At 36.8% G+C, this 15,446-nt stretch overlaps 1 protein-coding gene across 13 annotated transcripts in view; it reads right to left on the bottom strand.

Annotated features, from left to right (window-relative positions):
• Positions 1–15,446, bottom strand: part of METTL25 (methyltransferase like 25) — a 316,231-nt gene that overhangs the window by 281,521 nt on the left and 19,264 nt on the right. For all 13 annotated transcript variants that reach the window (XR_014083323.1, XR_014083325.1, XR_014083322.1 and 10 more), the window contains exons 2-5: positions 9,130–9,294; positions 8,543–8,649; positions 3,785–4,378; positions 549–696 (exon numbers count right to left, since the gene is read on the bottom strand). Coding sequence is in view for 6 of the 13 variants with exons in the window: in XM_081594867.1 (XP_081450993.1) it covers positions 549–696; positions 3,785–4,378; positions 8,543–8,649; positions 9,130–9,294 (1,014 nt within the window). In the remaining 7 variants the exon portion in view is untranslated. The remainder of the gene's footprint in view (positions 1–548; positions 697–3,784; positions 4,379–8,542; positions 8,650–9,129; positions 9,295–15,446) is intronic.

Below are 15,446 nucleotides of genomic sequence, written 5' to 3'. Positions count from 1 at the left end.
CTTCTCAGCCCAAGGAGCAAAGAGTGTGAATACTATTATTTTAAAGCAAATGCAGGTCTCCACCTTTTTGACAGCATAGTGTTTTAACACTTCACAATAGAGTAAGAAACTCTTCATGAAGGGGAAATATCAGTATGCCTTACAAGATGGAGAAGGGTTTGGAAATGAAAGCAAATCCTGTCAACTCTATATTTATGACAAAATAACTTAGCTTCACTACATTAGTGAATGTGTATCTGACAAATATTTTTAAATAGAAGTTCTCTAAAACATGTATCACACAAAATTTTCACATATTTGCAGTTTTTGGCACTCTTTAAGACCATACTATGATAAAAAAAAAAAAAAAAACTATCACAAAATACACCACAAGTGACAATGCATCAAATTTCATTTGCTGTAACATTTCTAACATTGCAAGAATATCAGATCTTATCTCAAGTGCTAATTCAAAATGACAATACTGTCAACAACAAAAAAGAGGGTGAGAGATAAAGCAGTAATTTTGCTTAAATAAATAAAATCATGAGACATAAAGAACTTTGTACCTTTATGTGGGTTTTCAAACTCTTCAGATAAGAGGTGATAGCAGCAACCCACACTGCAAACTCCTTTGACTTCAGACTTGGAAGTGCATATTCGCAGAGTATTTGGAGCAAGATCACCACAAGTATGTAGACCTACCATCAAACAATCCTTAAAAGATAAGAAGAAAAAAATGTTGGAAACTAAAAGGAGGGGTAAAACACATTTCAGGTGAAGACTGTATATGTTTATCAGAATGCAGAGCTTTAAAAAAATGATAAAGTTCTAACTAGTGAGTATCGTATGTCCCATTTTCATAACATAATTATTTCCTTTATAGGTAAAATGATAGTGATTTTTTATCAAAACTGACATACTTCTGAGTTGATTTTCTAATGCTTTTGGTTACTTGTCCATTTTACTTTTCTCTGATCTCTTTTACAATTAATATTTGCTTAACAACTAGTCAAAATAAAGGTTGATTTGACCAATCAAATGTAGGTGGTGTTACTAGGACAAACTTGTGATTTGAGATATATTAATATCTTAATAGTCAATTTTTAAATTGCACTTCACCGTTCAAAACTTTTAAAACCTGCCATACAAAAGAAATTCAAAAGAAATTAAGCCTTGCTAAGTGGGCATTTCTACTCCAACATCAAAAAAGTTTACTTAGTTCACTCATTACACCAAATATGACAATATTAATTCCAAATAAAAAATGTTGCTCTTAATTTTATAACATGAATTATGTAAAATTCCTTTGGAATGTTTCTCCTAATTACTCAAAGCCTAATTTAAATGCATACACAGACACAGTGGTTACAGTGGCAGGCACTCAAAGGAATTTTGATCAGTATGCTGTTTAACTCTTCAGTTCCATAATTTTCTCATCTGTAAAGTGAGGCCAATAATAGTATCTCATCTCAACAGGTTGTTGCAAGACTTTAATAAGTTAATACTTGTAAGTGACTTAGTATAATCTCTGGCACATAATAAAATTCAGTAAATGTTTTATATTCTTATCATCAATATCAGGTTACTATAAATATGGATATTATAAATATTTAAAATAACAGACATTAAGTTGGGAATAAAATATATTATTATAACTATTTTAAGAACAAATACAACTACTTCATTTGAGTTATTTTACAAAAAATAACACTTTAGCTCATATAATCTAGATATGAGTGTGCCTAGTTACTTCAATCATGTCCGACTTGTTGGGACTCATGGACCATAGCCCTCCAAGGCTCCTCTGTCCATGGAATTCTCCAGGCAAGAATACTGGAGTGGGTAGCCATTATCTTCTTCAGGAGATCTTCCTGACCCAGGGATCGAACCCGGGATTCTTGCATTGCAGGCACGGCTGAAGTCTAACCTTTCTAAAGAAAAGAATTGTACCTGTACTATGCTTTGACTTGATAAAATATTCAGTTGCTTCAATCATTATTCTCTTCAAAGCACATTTTATGGAATGTTGTGTAATTATTTTGCTTTTCTCAGTGATTAGACAGCTTGGGTAGGTTTTACTTAGATGTTATGCTATAAATAATAAGTAATTCAGAGAGAAAGGGTTTATTGCTAATTAAGGGTAGATCATAGAGGTACAAATCTCTCTTTTTAAGCTTAGCTCTCCCTAAAGACAACACAAAAAACATTTAACCTCATTCTTTACTGTATTCATTATACAGGATTGGTTAATAATATCAGCAGGTGGCAAACAAAAATCTGCAATTAGCATAGTATCCTACTAGCAAAATATTTAAGAATTGTATGTGTGTTGTGCGGTGGGGAATGGAAAGGATAAGAGGTATCGGTCAATTTGGGTTATTAAATTACTGATTCACTAAGGACTCAAGAAACAATCTTCCAGCATATATTTTATCAGCAAATTATTATAAAAGCTTGCATACAGTTTTGATCATATACTTTTCAGATGACTCTTAAAAGCAAAAATAAATGATAATAAGCACTAAAAGTGTATATATTTTGAAGTCAAGTTAAAGTAACTGGGGTTGTTTAACCTCAAGAGAAGGTTAAGCTGTAACTTAATTACTGATTTCATATATAGGAAAAACAATTAATGAGGATTAACCAGTTTTCCACAATTAGTGAAATACAAAAATACCTGGGAAAAAGAAAAATTCCCCATTCTAAAATGACAAAGTATTAAACATTGGTCACCAACCAAACAAGGATTTAAATTTATAAAGAATTCTAGGATCTTTTGTTTATTCATTCTTTAGGGAAGAATTTTCAAAAAATTTAACAGGAGTAGAATATCATAACTTTTAAAGGCTACCTTGATTTCTAAACAATGAGTTAGGCCAAATGATTTCTAGAAACTCCTCTAATATTGTTTTAACATACAATTCTGCCTTTGTTTAAGATACATTGTCTCTTAAACATTATATAACTCAACATACTTGTAGTTCAGAAAAAGTTCAAAATATTTAAGAATTCAGAAGTTACTCTTGCTCAATAAAATTGAAAATTCGGTTACCAAGGCTAACATTAAACATAACATTGCCCTTGTGCTCATGCTTAGTTGTGTAGACTCTTTGCGACCCCATGGACTATATAGCCCTCCAGGCTCCCCTGTTCATGGGGATTCTCCAGGCAAGAGAACTGGAGTGGGTTGCCATGCTCTCCTCCAGGGATCTTCCTGACCCAAGAATCAAACCCAGGTCTCCCGCATTGCAGGTGGATTCTTTACCATCTGAACCACCAAAGAAGCCCAAGACTACTAGAGTGGGTAACCTATCCCTTCTCCAGGGAACTTTTCAACCCAGGAATCGAAGCAGGATCTCCTGTGTTGCAAGCAGATTCTTTACCAGCTGAGCTACCAGGGAAGCCCAATATTGCCCTAGATGATACATCTTTACTCTAAATGTAAATGAAACGTAAGAATTTTCTTGGACTGGAATTTTAAAAATCCATCAATTGTATAATGATAACTTAGCTAACTAGTGTCTGTATTAGTACTTACGTTTAATTCAGAATTAAAAATTAGGGGAGGGCAAGGGCACCCCATTCCGGAAAACTGTAATTGTCAGATTGTCAGATTTGTACTCTTATCAGATTTTGGTATCTATGGAAATCATGAAAGCCTGAATATTATTTTATTTTTTTGGTTCTTTCAATTAATGTAATCAAATAAGATATGCAGCTTAAGTAAGCTAATATTAAAACTTAATTCTATGTTTTAGGGCCTTTACATAAATCAAATTACAGAATTCAAAACTGAAATCACCTCCAGATCTTTAATAATATCATGTAGTTCTGAATCAGCAGTGATAATAGATGTTAAAGGTGAATATATATTTGGTTCATTTGACTTCGAAGTAATTTTTCTTCTTTCTTTACTTGCTTCAGACATTTTTCTCTTACGTATTTGGGATGAGGAAGTAGGTTCTATGGCATTAACAGGCAAAAGGTCTCTAAGAGAAAAGGCATTTTCAAAACACAAATTTTCCTCTTGGTGTGAATAAACCTTTAGGTTTTCCATTTGTCTTCTGATGTCAGAAATCACAGAACCTGAAAACTCTGATAAAAAGTCTGAGGTTGATGGCTTTTCTTGCTTTGCAGTGCTGTTGTTACATATTCCCTCAATGTCTGCTTTACGTTTAGTTTCATCTTGCACTTCCCTTTCTTTTGTTGTTTGTAACGTCAGTCCATTGACATCTAGTTTTGACCGCCTACGATAGACTTTCCAATGTTTCTTCAGTTTCCTGTTTCTCTCCTCAGCTCCATGAGTATTTGAGGAATCAATTCCATAAACTTTTAAGCCATACTTTAAGGACAAAAAGGAACTTAGGTAGCCTTTTCCAGAACCCAGGTCAATTATCTAAAGAAAATGAGAATGAATTAAAGGGATTTCAGTTAGATGGTAACAGCAATCTCAATTTTTTTAAAAAGCAAATAAATGGATGGTTGTAAAATTTATACAATCTGTTATGCTTTACTCTATTTTAATTTCTGATCCCATTAAAAATAACTCATCATTTTTATTCAATATTTTAAGAGAAGTTCTAAGCAGTGTAATAGGTCAAGAAAAAGATGTAAAAGATAGACATTGAAAATAAAATTGTCTTTCTTCACTAGAACATTTCGCTGTGACCTAATCAAATCCCTTATGATTATTCAGTGGAAGTGACAAACAGATTCAAGGAATTAGATCTGGTAGACAGAATGTCTAAAGAACTATGGACAGATGCTTCTAACATTGTACATGAGGTGGGGACCAAAACCATTCTCAAGAAAAAGAAATGCAAGAAGGCAAAGTGGTTGTCTGGGGAGGCCTTACAAATAGCTGAGAAAAGAAGAGAAATGAAAGGCAAAGGAGAAAAGGAAAGATATACCCAAATGAATGTACAGTTCAGAGAATAGCAAGGAAAGAAAGCCTTCTTAAGTGAAAAATGCAAAGAATTAGAGTAAAACAATAGAATGGGAAAGACCAGAGATCTCTTCAAGAAAACTGGAGATACAAGGCAACATTTCAAGCAAAGATGGGCACAATAAAGGACAGAAATGACAAGGACTTAACAGAAGCAGAAGAGATTAAGTAGATGTGGCAAGAACACATCAGAAACTATACAAAAAAGGTCTAAATACCAAGATAACCATGATGGTGTGGTCACTCACCAACAGCGAGACATTCTTGAGTGTGAATTCAAGTGGATCTTAGGAAGCATTATTAGGAACAAAACTAGTGGAGATGATGGAATTCCAGTTGAGCTATTTCAAATCTGAAAAGATGATGCTGTTAAAGTGCTGCACTCAATGGCATGCTGTGGTTCATGGGGTCACAAAGAGTCGGACACGACTGAGTGACTGAACTGAACAATATGTCAGCTAATTTTGAAAACTCAGCAGTGGCCATAGGACTGTAAAAAGTTTGTTTTCATTCCAATCTTAAAGAAGGGCAATGCCAAAGAATGTTCAAACTATCATACAATTGCACTCATTTCACATGCTAGCAAGGTAATGGTTAAAATCCTTCAAGCTAGGCTTCAACAGTATGTGAACTGAGAACTTCCAGATGTACAAGCTGGATTTAGAAAAGGCAGAGGAACCAGAGACCAAATAGCCAACATCCATTAGACCAGAGGAAAAGCAAGGGAGCTCCAGTAAACAACTACTTCTGCCTAATTGACTACACTGAAGCCTTTGCCTGTGTGGATCACAACAAACTGTGGAAAAATTTCAGAGACAGGAATACCAGACCACCTTACCTGCATCCTGAGAAACCTGTATGCAGGACAAGAAGTAATAGTTAGACCCTGATATTGAACAACGGACTGGTTCAAAACTGGGAAAGGAATACGTCAAGACTGTATATTTTCACCCTGCATTTAACTTCTTATGCAGAGTAAATCATGCGAAATGCTGGGGCGGGGATGACTAACAAGCTGGAATCAAGATTTTCAGGAGAAATATCAACAATCTCAGATATGCCAATGATACCACTCTAATTGCAGATAGCAAAGAGTAACTAAATTAGAGCCTCTTGATGAGGGTGAAAGAGGAGAGTGAAAAAGCTGGCTTAAAATTCAACATTCAAAAAACTAAGATCATGGAAGCTGGTCTCATCACTTCATGGCAAATAGAGGGGCAATAATGGAAAAGTGACAGACTTTATTTTCTTGGGCTCCAAAATCACTGCAGTGACTGTAGCCATGAAATAAAAAATACTTGCTCCTTGGAAGAAAAGTTATGACAACCCTAGAGAGAATATTAAAAAGCAGAGACATCACTTTGCCCACAAAGGTCTGTATAGTCAAAACTGTGGTTTTTCCAGTAGTCATGTATGGATGTGCGAGTTGAACCCTAAAGAAGGCTGAGAGCTGAAGAATTAATGCTTTTGAACTGTGGCACTAGGGAAGACTCTTGAGAGTCTCTTGGACTGCAAGAAGATCAAACCAGTCAATCCTAAAGGAAATCAACCCCGAATATTCTTTGGAAGGACTGATGCTGAAGCTGAAGCTCCAGTACTCTGACCACCTGATGCAAAGAGCCGACTCACTGAAAAAGACACTGATGTGGGGGAAGACTGAAGGCAGTAGGAGAAGGGAGCAACAGAGGATGAGATGGTTGGATGGCATCACTGATTCAATGAACGAGTTTCAGCAAACTCTGGGAGATGGTGAAGGACAAGGAGGCCTGGCGTGCTGCAGCCCATGGGGTCACAATGAGACACAACTGAGCAACTGAACAACAACATAAAACATGCTATTTCAATTTTTTTCTCTGCACTTTAGAAATTAATCTGTTTTATCAATTAAAATTATCTATTATATAATATTTCATATAAATAAATAAATATGCTCAAAATGAAAAGTTATAAAGGACAACAACAAATACCCATCAAAGATTTAAGTATAAGTGATTTATTTGGGAGGTGAAGAAAACACTGATACGGAAATAGAAAAGAAAAAAAAGAGAAAGGAAGGCAGCCCAACAAAAGGTGTGTTTGTGGGCAAAATACGACTTTAGAACCTGGGTTTAATCCCACTGGAAAACTCGGAGAGCCAGTGTAGGACACATACCTCAGAGTAAAGCCATCTGGAAAGTCCTGGAGTTGATGTATTTGTTTATTAACTTGTATTAGTCATTAATTCAAGGATGCACACAGGGAGGAATTAATCCCCAGAATGTGTATGCAGGCAGTGTCATGTTTCAGCACACAGAGAAAATCCACAGGGAAAGAAATACAGAAATTGCCAGGTAGAAAGCAGCCAGGCCACCATGACACGGTAAGGCCCAATAGTATTTGAATAAGGCGTCCAGTAGCATCTGCTATACCCATGAAGCCACCAGCCAACCTAGGGATGGGTATATTAGCAATTACATTCCATATAACCATGTTCCTTTCCATATCCTATCTCCCTGCTTCCCCTACCAGAGGTAACAATTATTATCAGATTATTGTCTATGATTCCCTTGCTTTTTTAATGGTTTTTTTGCATATATTTTTTTGCCTTAAGAACATATCATTATTTTCTTTAAGAGCTTTTTAAAAATGGTACCATAAAATATGTAGTCATCAGTAAATTGCTTATTTTCCCCATTCATTTGTATGTTTCTACTATTCCTTCATATGTTACGCACAGCAGCAGCTGGTTAAGTTTTACTGCATACTTGTCCCCTTAACTCTGGTTGGGTATCACCATCATGCTGAGCCTGCTACTGATCCTGACAGGTACTGCTTAGGCATGACACATGGAGAAAAGGTTGAAAGCTACTGCCTCAGCTCTTGCCTTAGTTCCTACCCTCAAGATTTATGTTGCCATAAGTGGTTCTGCAAGCCTGGCTCAAGAGGTGATCGTTTTCTAACCATCCTCAAACTCTACAGAAGTCTGGACGAATACATGGAAAAGATTCTAACACCTCTTAAAAACTGAAGAAGGGAAAGTCCTCCATGACTCCCATAGATATTCTTGTAGGAATAAGAAAAATGACTATTTTTATAGGCCAACATAGGCAATCACTGATTTTATTTTAGCATCTGTTTTCAGACATTACTACCTTTCACAAAGGCTATTTTTGACAACAGGAATGCATTATGATTCTGACACTATGAAAGAATCCAGGTTTCTTTGTGTTACAATAATGAGGCAGATGCCCCAGAACACAGCTTGGTACCCCACGTCCTTGGGAACACCGAGTAGTAAACAATTCTGCAGGAAGTCATCTTCATAATGCTGCTTCGAGGTAGAATTACAACATAAGAAAATTACCATAGCTTCTATCCATTCTGAAAAGAGTGAAATTTGTAGCAAAATATTAATAGCCATATCTTCTTTTTAGTATAAATTGGTTATAATTGCAGTGTATTAGGTAGTGAGAGCATATTTAAAGGATCAGAAATGATGTGACATATCTCACATTAGCTATTACTTACTGACGTTTTAAAGACTAGACGAGGACAGTAGAAAAGGAAATGTGAATGATACCCCCCAAAATAGTAATAATTTTAACACGAGAATATACAGGGAAATACTCTTATTACCTGCTTTATTCCACAGTATTCAGCAATACTGCTGATGAGTTCTGACATTGCCTGAACTTCGTGAGATTTTTTCAAATTCATAAACTCATCAAGTTTCACATTTTCATCTGAACAAAAATAAAACAAAATTAACATACTGCTACTAAAGAAATCAACTGTGGTAAGAATCATCAGTTGATGATCATGTTTTCTATAATTAAATATGAAAATAATACAGAGATCCTATTGTGGTTTCTATATGATAGACATCTACTAGTTTAGCTATTATGAATCAAATTTGAATTAATAAAATGAAAAGACTCATATAACATTATTAAAAATGTTTCTTGAATCATAAAACAATTAACTACAAAGGAAAAGACTGATAACTAGTCTACAATGCAGGAAGAAAATGTGGAGATTTATAACTAAGTTGTTTGTTTAATATGGCGCATAAGAAAACCAATTCATTTAGGACAGATAAGTCTACCAGGGCTCACGATACAAGGTCTAACAAATTAAGAACATGTTGGAAATATAAACATATATGAATAGTATATTACTTCTAAATGCCTAAAAAACATACATATACACACAAACACACCTACCAGTTCTCTGTTTTTGATTTCCATAAAGGGCCACAAGCAGTTGATCAAAAGGAGTACATATTCCCAAGTTTTGTACAGAATAATACTTTGCAGCCAGAGCAAATGCTTCCACATTCACCAGCTTCTGGGAGGTTTCACAAAATATTTTTGGAAAATCAGTAACATCTAAAAAATCAAGATAAAAAGAGAAATATTGGCAACAGAATAAACAATTACTAGCTAATTGGTTGGAGATTTAAAAAACAATCAATGAAAAACAAATATTGTATATTAATGCATATATATGGAATCTAGAAAGATGGTACTGATGAACCTACTTGGCGGGCAGCAATGGAGATGTAGACAGAAAACAGACTTAGGGACGGGGCAGGGGGAAGGAGAGGGTGGGACAAATGGAGAGAGTAGCATGAAAACATACACTCTACCATATGTAAAATAGATAGCCAGTGAAAATCTGCTATATGACTCAGGAAACTCAAACTGGGGCTCTCTAAAAATCGAGGGGTGGGAAGGGGTAACAGGAGGGAGGGAGAGGACATATGCATGTTGCTGTTCAGTCGCTCAGTCATGTCCGACTCTTTGCGACCCCATGGACTGCAGCACACCAGGCTCCCCGGTCCTTCACCATCTTCCGGAGCTTGCTCAAACTCACGTTCATTCAGTTGGTGATGCCATCCAAACATCTTGTCCTGTGTCGTCTCCCCTTCTTGCCTTCAATCTCCTTCAGCATCAGGGTCTTTTCTAATGAGTCAGCTCTTCACATCAGGTGGCAAAGTATTGGCGCTTCAGCTTCAGCATCAGCATCAGTCCTTCCAATGAATATTCAGGGTTGATTTCCTTTAGGATTGAATGGTTGGATCTCCTTGCAGTCCAAGGGATTCTCAAGAGTCTTTTCCAACACCACATTTCAAAAACATCAGTTCTTCAGCTCAGCCTTCCTTATGGTCCAACTCCAACAGCTGTACATGGCTACTGGAAAAACCATAGCTTTGACTAGACGGACCTATGCTGCAAACTAATGTCTCTGATCCTTAATATGCTGTCTAGGTTTGTCACAGTTTTTCTTCCAAGGAGCAAGTGTCTTTTAATTTCATGATTGTAGTCACTGTCCACAGTGATTTTGGAGCCTAGAAAAGTCTCTCGCTGTTTCCATTGTTTCCCCATCTATTTGCCATAAAGTCATGGGACTGGATGCCATGATCTTCACTTTTTGAATGTTAAGTTTTAAGCCAGCTTTTTCACTCTCTTCTTTCACCTTCATCATGAGGCTCTTTAGTTTCTCTTTGCTTTCTGCCATAAAGGTGGTATCATCAAATAAGTGAGGTTATTGATATTTCTTCCGCCAATCTTGATCCCAGCTTGTGCTTCACCCAGCCTGGCATTTTGCAGGATGTACTCTGCATATAAGTTAAATAAGCAGAGTGACAATATACAGCTTTGAAGTACTCCTTTTCCAGTTTTGAACCAGTCTGTTGTGAAGTCAAGTGGGACTTAGAAAGCATCACTATGAACAAAGCTAGTGGAGGTGATGGAATTCCAGTTGAGCTATTTCAAATCCTCAAAGATGATGCTCTAAAGTGCTGCACTCGATATGCCAGCAAATCTGGAAAACTCAGCAGTGGCTACAGGACTGGAAAAAGTCAGTTTTCATTCCAATCCCAAAGAAAGGCAATGCCAAAGAATGCTCAAACTACCTCACTATTGCACTCATCTCACACGCTAGCAAAGTAATGCTCAAAATTCTCCAAGCCAGGCTTCAGCAATACGTCAACCGTGAACTTCCAGATGTTACAGCTGGTTTTAGAAAAGGCAGAGGAACCAGAGATCAAATTGCCAGCATCCACTGGATCATCGAAAAAGCAAGAGAGTTCCAGAAAAACATCTATTTCTGCTTTATTGACTATGCCAAAGCCTTTGACTGTGTGGATCACAATAAACTGTGGACAATTCTGAATGAGATGGGAATAGCAGACCATCTGACCTGTCTCTTGAGAAACCTGTATGCAGGTCAGGAAGCAACAGTTAGAACTGGACATGGAAGAGACTGGTTCCAAATAGGAAAAGGGAATATGTGAAGGCTGTATATTGTCACCCTGCTGATTTAACTTATATGCAGAGTACATCATGAGAAACGCTGGGCTGGAAGAAGCACAAGCTGGAATCAAGATTGCCGGGAGAAATACCAATAATCTCAGATATGCAGATAACACCACCCTTATGGCAGAAAGTGAAGAAGAACTAAAGAGCCTCTTGATGAAGGTGAAAGAGGAGAGTGAAAAAGTTGGCTTAAAGCTCAACATTCAGAAAACTAAGATCATGGCATCTGGTCCTATCACTTCATGGGAAATAGATGGGGAAACAGTGGAAACAGTGTCAGACTTTATTTTTTTGGGCTCCAAAATCACTGCTGATGGTGATTGCAGCCATGAAATTAAAAGACGCTTACTCCTTGGAAGGAAAGTTATGACCAACCTAGATAGCATATTAAAAAGCAGAGATATTACTTTGCCAACAAAGGTCTGTCTAGTCAAGGCTATGGTTTTTCCAGTGGTCATGTATGGATGTGAGAGTTGGATGGTGAAGAAAGCTGAGCGCCGAAGAATTGATATTTTTGAACTGTGGTGTTGGAGAAGACTCTTGAGAGTCCCTTGGACTGCAAGGAGACCCAACTAGTCCATCCTAAAGGAGATCAGCTGGGTGTTCACTGGAAGGACTGATGTTGAAGCTGAAACTCCAAAACTTTGGCCACCTCATGCAAAGAGCTGACTCATTGGAAAAGACCCTAATGCTGGGAAGGATTGGGGGCAGGAGGAGAAGGGGATGACAGAGGATGAGATGGCTGGATGGCATCACCGACTCAATGGACAAGGGTTTGGGTAAACTCCGGAAGTTTGTGATGGACAGGGAGGCCTGGTGTGCTGCGATTCATGGGGTCGCAAAGAGTTGGACACGACTGAGCGACTGAACTGTTGTTCAAAATCAGGTTCTAACTGTTGCTTCTTGTCCTGCATACAGGTTTCTTAGGAGGTTTCTTAGAAGGCAGGTGGTCTGGTATTTCCATCTATTTAAGAATTTTCCACAGTTTGTTGAGATCCACACAGTCAAATGCTTTAGCGTAGTCAGTGAAGCAAAGGTAGATGTTTTTCTGGAATTATCTTGCTTTTTCTCTGACCCAATGGATGTTGGTAATTTGATCACTGGTTCCTCTGCCTTTTCTAAATCCAGCTTGAACATCTGGAAGTTCTTAGTTGACACACTTTTGAAGCCTAGTTTGAAGGATTTTGAGCATTACTTTGCTAGTGTGTGAGATGAGTGCAATTGTGCAGTAGTTTGAACATTCCTTGGTGTTGCTCTTTTTGGGGATTGGAATGAAAATTGACCTTTACCAGTCCTGTGGCCATTGCCGAGTCTTCCAAATTTGTTGGCATATTGAGTGTAGCACTTTAAAGCATCATCTTTTAGGATTTGAAATAGCTCAACTGGAATTCCATCACCTCCACTAGCTTTGTTTGTAGTGATGCTCTCTAAGGCCCACTTTACTTTGCACTCCTGGATGTCTGGCTCTAGGTGAGTGATCACACCATTATGTTTATCCTGGTATTAAGATCTTTTTCATATAGCTCTTCTGTGCATTGTTGTCATCTTTTCTTAATACCCTCTGCTTCTGTAGGTACATACTGTTTCTGTCCTTAATTGTGCCCATCTTTGCATGAAATGTTCCCTTGTTATCTCTAATTTTCTTGAAGAGATCCCTAGTCTTTCCCATTCTATTTTTTTCCTCTACTTCTTTGCAGTGATCACTTAGGACTGCTTTCTTATCTCTCCTTGCTATTCTTTGGAACTCTGCATTCAGATGAGTATATCTTTCCCTTTCTCCTTTGCCTTTCTCTTCTTGTCTCTTCTCAGCTATTTGTAAGGCCTCCTCAGCCAACCAATTTGACTTTTTGCATTTCTTTTTCTTGAGGATTGTTTTGATCACCACCTCCTGCACAATATCACAAACCTCTGTCCGTAGTTCTTCAGGTACTCTGTCTACCAGATCTAATTCCCTGAATCTATTTCTCACTTTCACTGTATAATCATAAGGGATCTGATTTAGGTCATACCTGAATGGTCCAGTGGTTTTCCCTACTTTCTTCAATCTAAGTCTGAATTTTGCAATAAGGAGTTCATTATCTGAGCCTCAGTCAGCCCCTGGTCTTGTTTTTGCTGACTGTATAGAGCTTCTCCATTTATACCTATGGCTAATTCATGTTGATGTATGACAGAAACCAACACAATACTGTAAAGCAATTATCCTTTCATTAAAAATTAATAAATTTTAAAAAACTATAAGAAAATGAAGAACACTGATCTTACAACAAATTACGTTTTCATTTTGGTGTGAATTTTGGCAATATCACTAATGGTTCCATTATATTTATTATTTAAACTATTAGCTATTTATTTGTAGCAGCTAGTTTTCTTGTAATACACTATACAAGTATATACCTAGAATCCACATAAAATTCGGTAGTTTTGTTGTTGATGTTTCTAAAACCAAGAAAAGAAAGAAAGATAGAAAAACATTTAAAACCATGCTAAACTAAAATATGGTCATTAAATTCATGAATGATCCTAGCTGACATACAACCATATATTTAAAAAGGTCTGTCCATCCAGTGCTGTTACACCCTGTCCACACTGCAGGTGGAACAACGGCAATATTTTCAATGGTGAAAGTGAAAGTTGCTCAGTCATGTCCGACTCTTTGTGACCCCGTGGACTACACAGTCCATGGAGTTCTCCAGGCCAGAACACTGGAGTGGGTACCCTTTCCCTTCTCCAGGGGATCTTCCCAAGCTAGGGATTGAACCCAGGTCTCCCGCATTGCAGGCGGATTCTTTACCAGCTGAGCCACAAGGGAAGCCTAAGAATCCCTTTCCAGCAGAACTTTCCTACCCAGGAATCAAACCGGGGTCTCCTGCATTGCAGGCAGATTCTTTACCAACTGAACTATCAGGGAAGCCCTTCAATGGTATAAATGTTATTATAAAAAAGTCCCTGCACCCTGAATCACTGGACCATGTAGACCTGTGTGTGGTGTGTTTGTATGTGTATGCATGTGTGTTTGTTCAATAAACTCTCAATATGAGTTCTAAAATTAATCAGATTATGATTATGTGAAAACTGTTCATTTTCTTCCAATGTCAGTTTAAAGCAGACGTTGTCTGAGCTTCATATAGAAACTACTGATACCTGCCCAATGCTCACTGATTTAGCAGAGCAAACTACCACTCTTTAAACACCCTGCGTCCCTCTCTGTGTGAGGATCATACACCCTGTTGAACTCAGATGTGGCTGCATCTCACCGAGGCGAATGAACTATGCCATTTTCAGGCAGAAGTTTTAGAAGTATCAAAAGATTCACTACACTTTCTTTGCCTAGAACTGTAATTGTTAAGACGTGTCAAAATAGAACATCCCTCAACCTGAGTCCCCAAGAGATGACAACAAAGACATTGCTGCTGTCAAACTACAAGGAACACGCAGTCAGTATACATAAAAAATAAACATCATTGTTTTCAGTCACTGAGTTTTTAGGTTTATTACTGCAGCATAACTTGCCTACTCCAATCAATACACATAGTATAGATTTGCTCTTTATTTGTTCAGTTTCATTTATCTATTGCCACTTTTAATGCATGTTAATTTATTTATCAAAGTTTTTTCAAAAAAGGCATTCTGATTTGTAAGCAGTAGCTCAAAGAAACTCTTTTGATGGAGTAGTTCATTTTCAAGTCCATTTACCAAAAAAATATTTTTAATAATCAAAAAATACATCTAGTGATTAAATAAAATATTTAAAATGTTCACTTTACAAAAGCATGGTGCAATTCAAGGAACAACTTAGTTTCTACCAGACAAACCACAATATATGCTATGAAATTTTTTCTAGCATTGATGATCCTCCAAAGTTACTTATGAAATTATAAAAACCTATTTAAACATGAAAAGCAATGATGCTTCCTGGCAAAAATTAAAAGCAAGAAAACTGATGAGGGTTTACAGAATGCTAACTAAAAACTACATGTTTAAGACAGCACTGTTTGAAAGTTAATATCTACTAAGTTGATAGTATTACTAGCAATATTTACTAAATTAACAAGAAAATTAGCAGAAATGTACAACCTCCATTTCTCAATCAATTAAATAGAAATTTAAACTATAAGATTACTACAAGTTTATTTTAAATACATTTTGTGTATTATATAAAGTTCTTTGGACATTTTACAAACTGAATTTACTAATGCAGCCAGAAGTAATAAAATCCACAT

This window comes from Giraffa tippelskirchi, chromosome 4 (assembly GCF_054371585.1).
Source record: "Giraffa tippelskirchi isolate mGirTip1 chromosome 4, T2T-mGirTip1v1.2.pri, whole genome shotgun sequence".
NCBI lineage: Eukaryota > Metazoa > Chordata > Mammalia > Artiodactyla > Giraffidae > Giraffa > Giraffa tippelskirchi.
The sequence above is the reverse complement of the archived record's forward strand: the minus strand, read 5'-3'. Positions and strand labels throughout refer to the sequence as shown.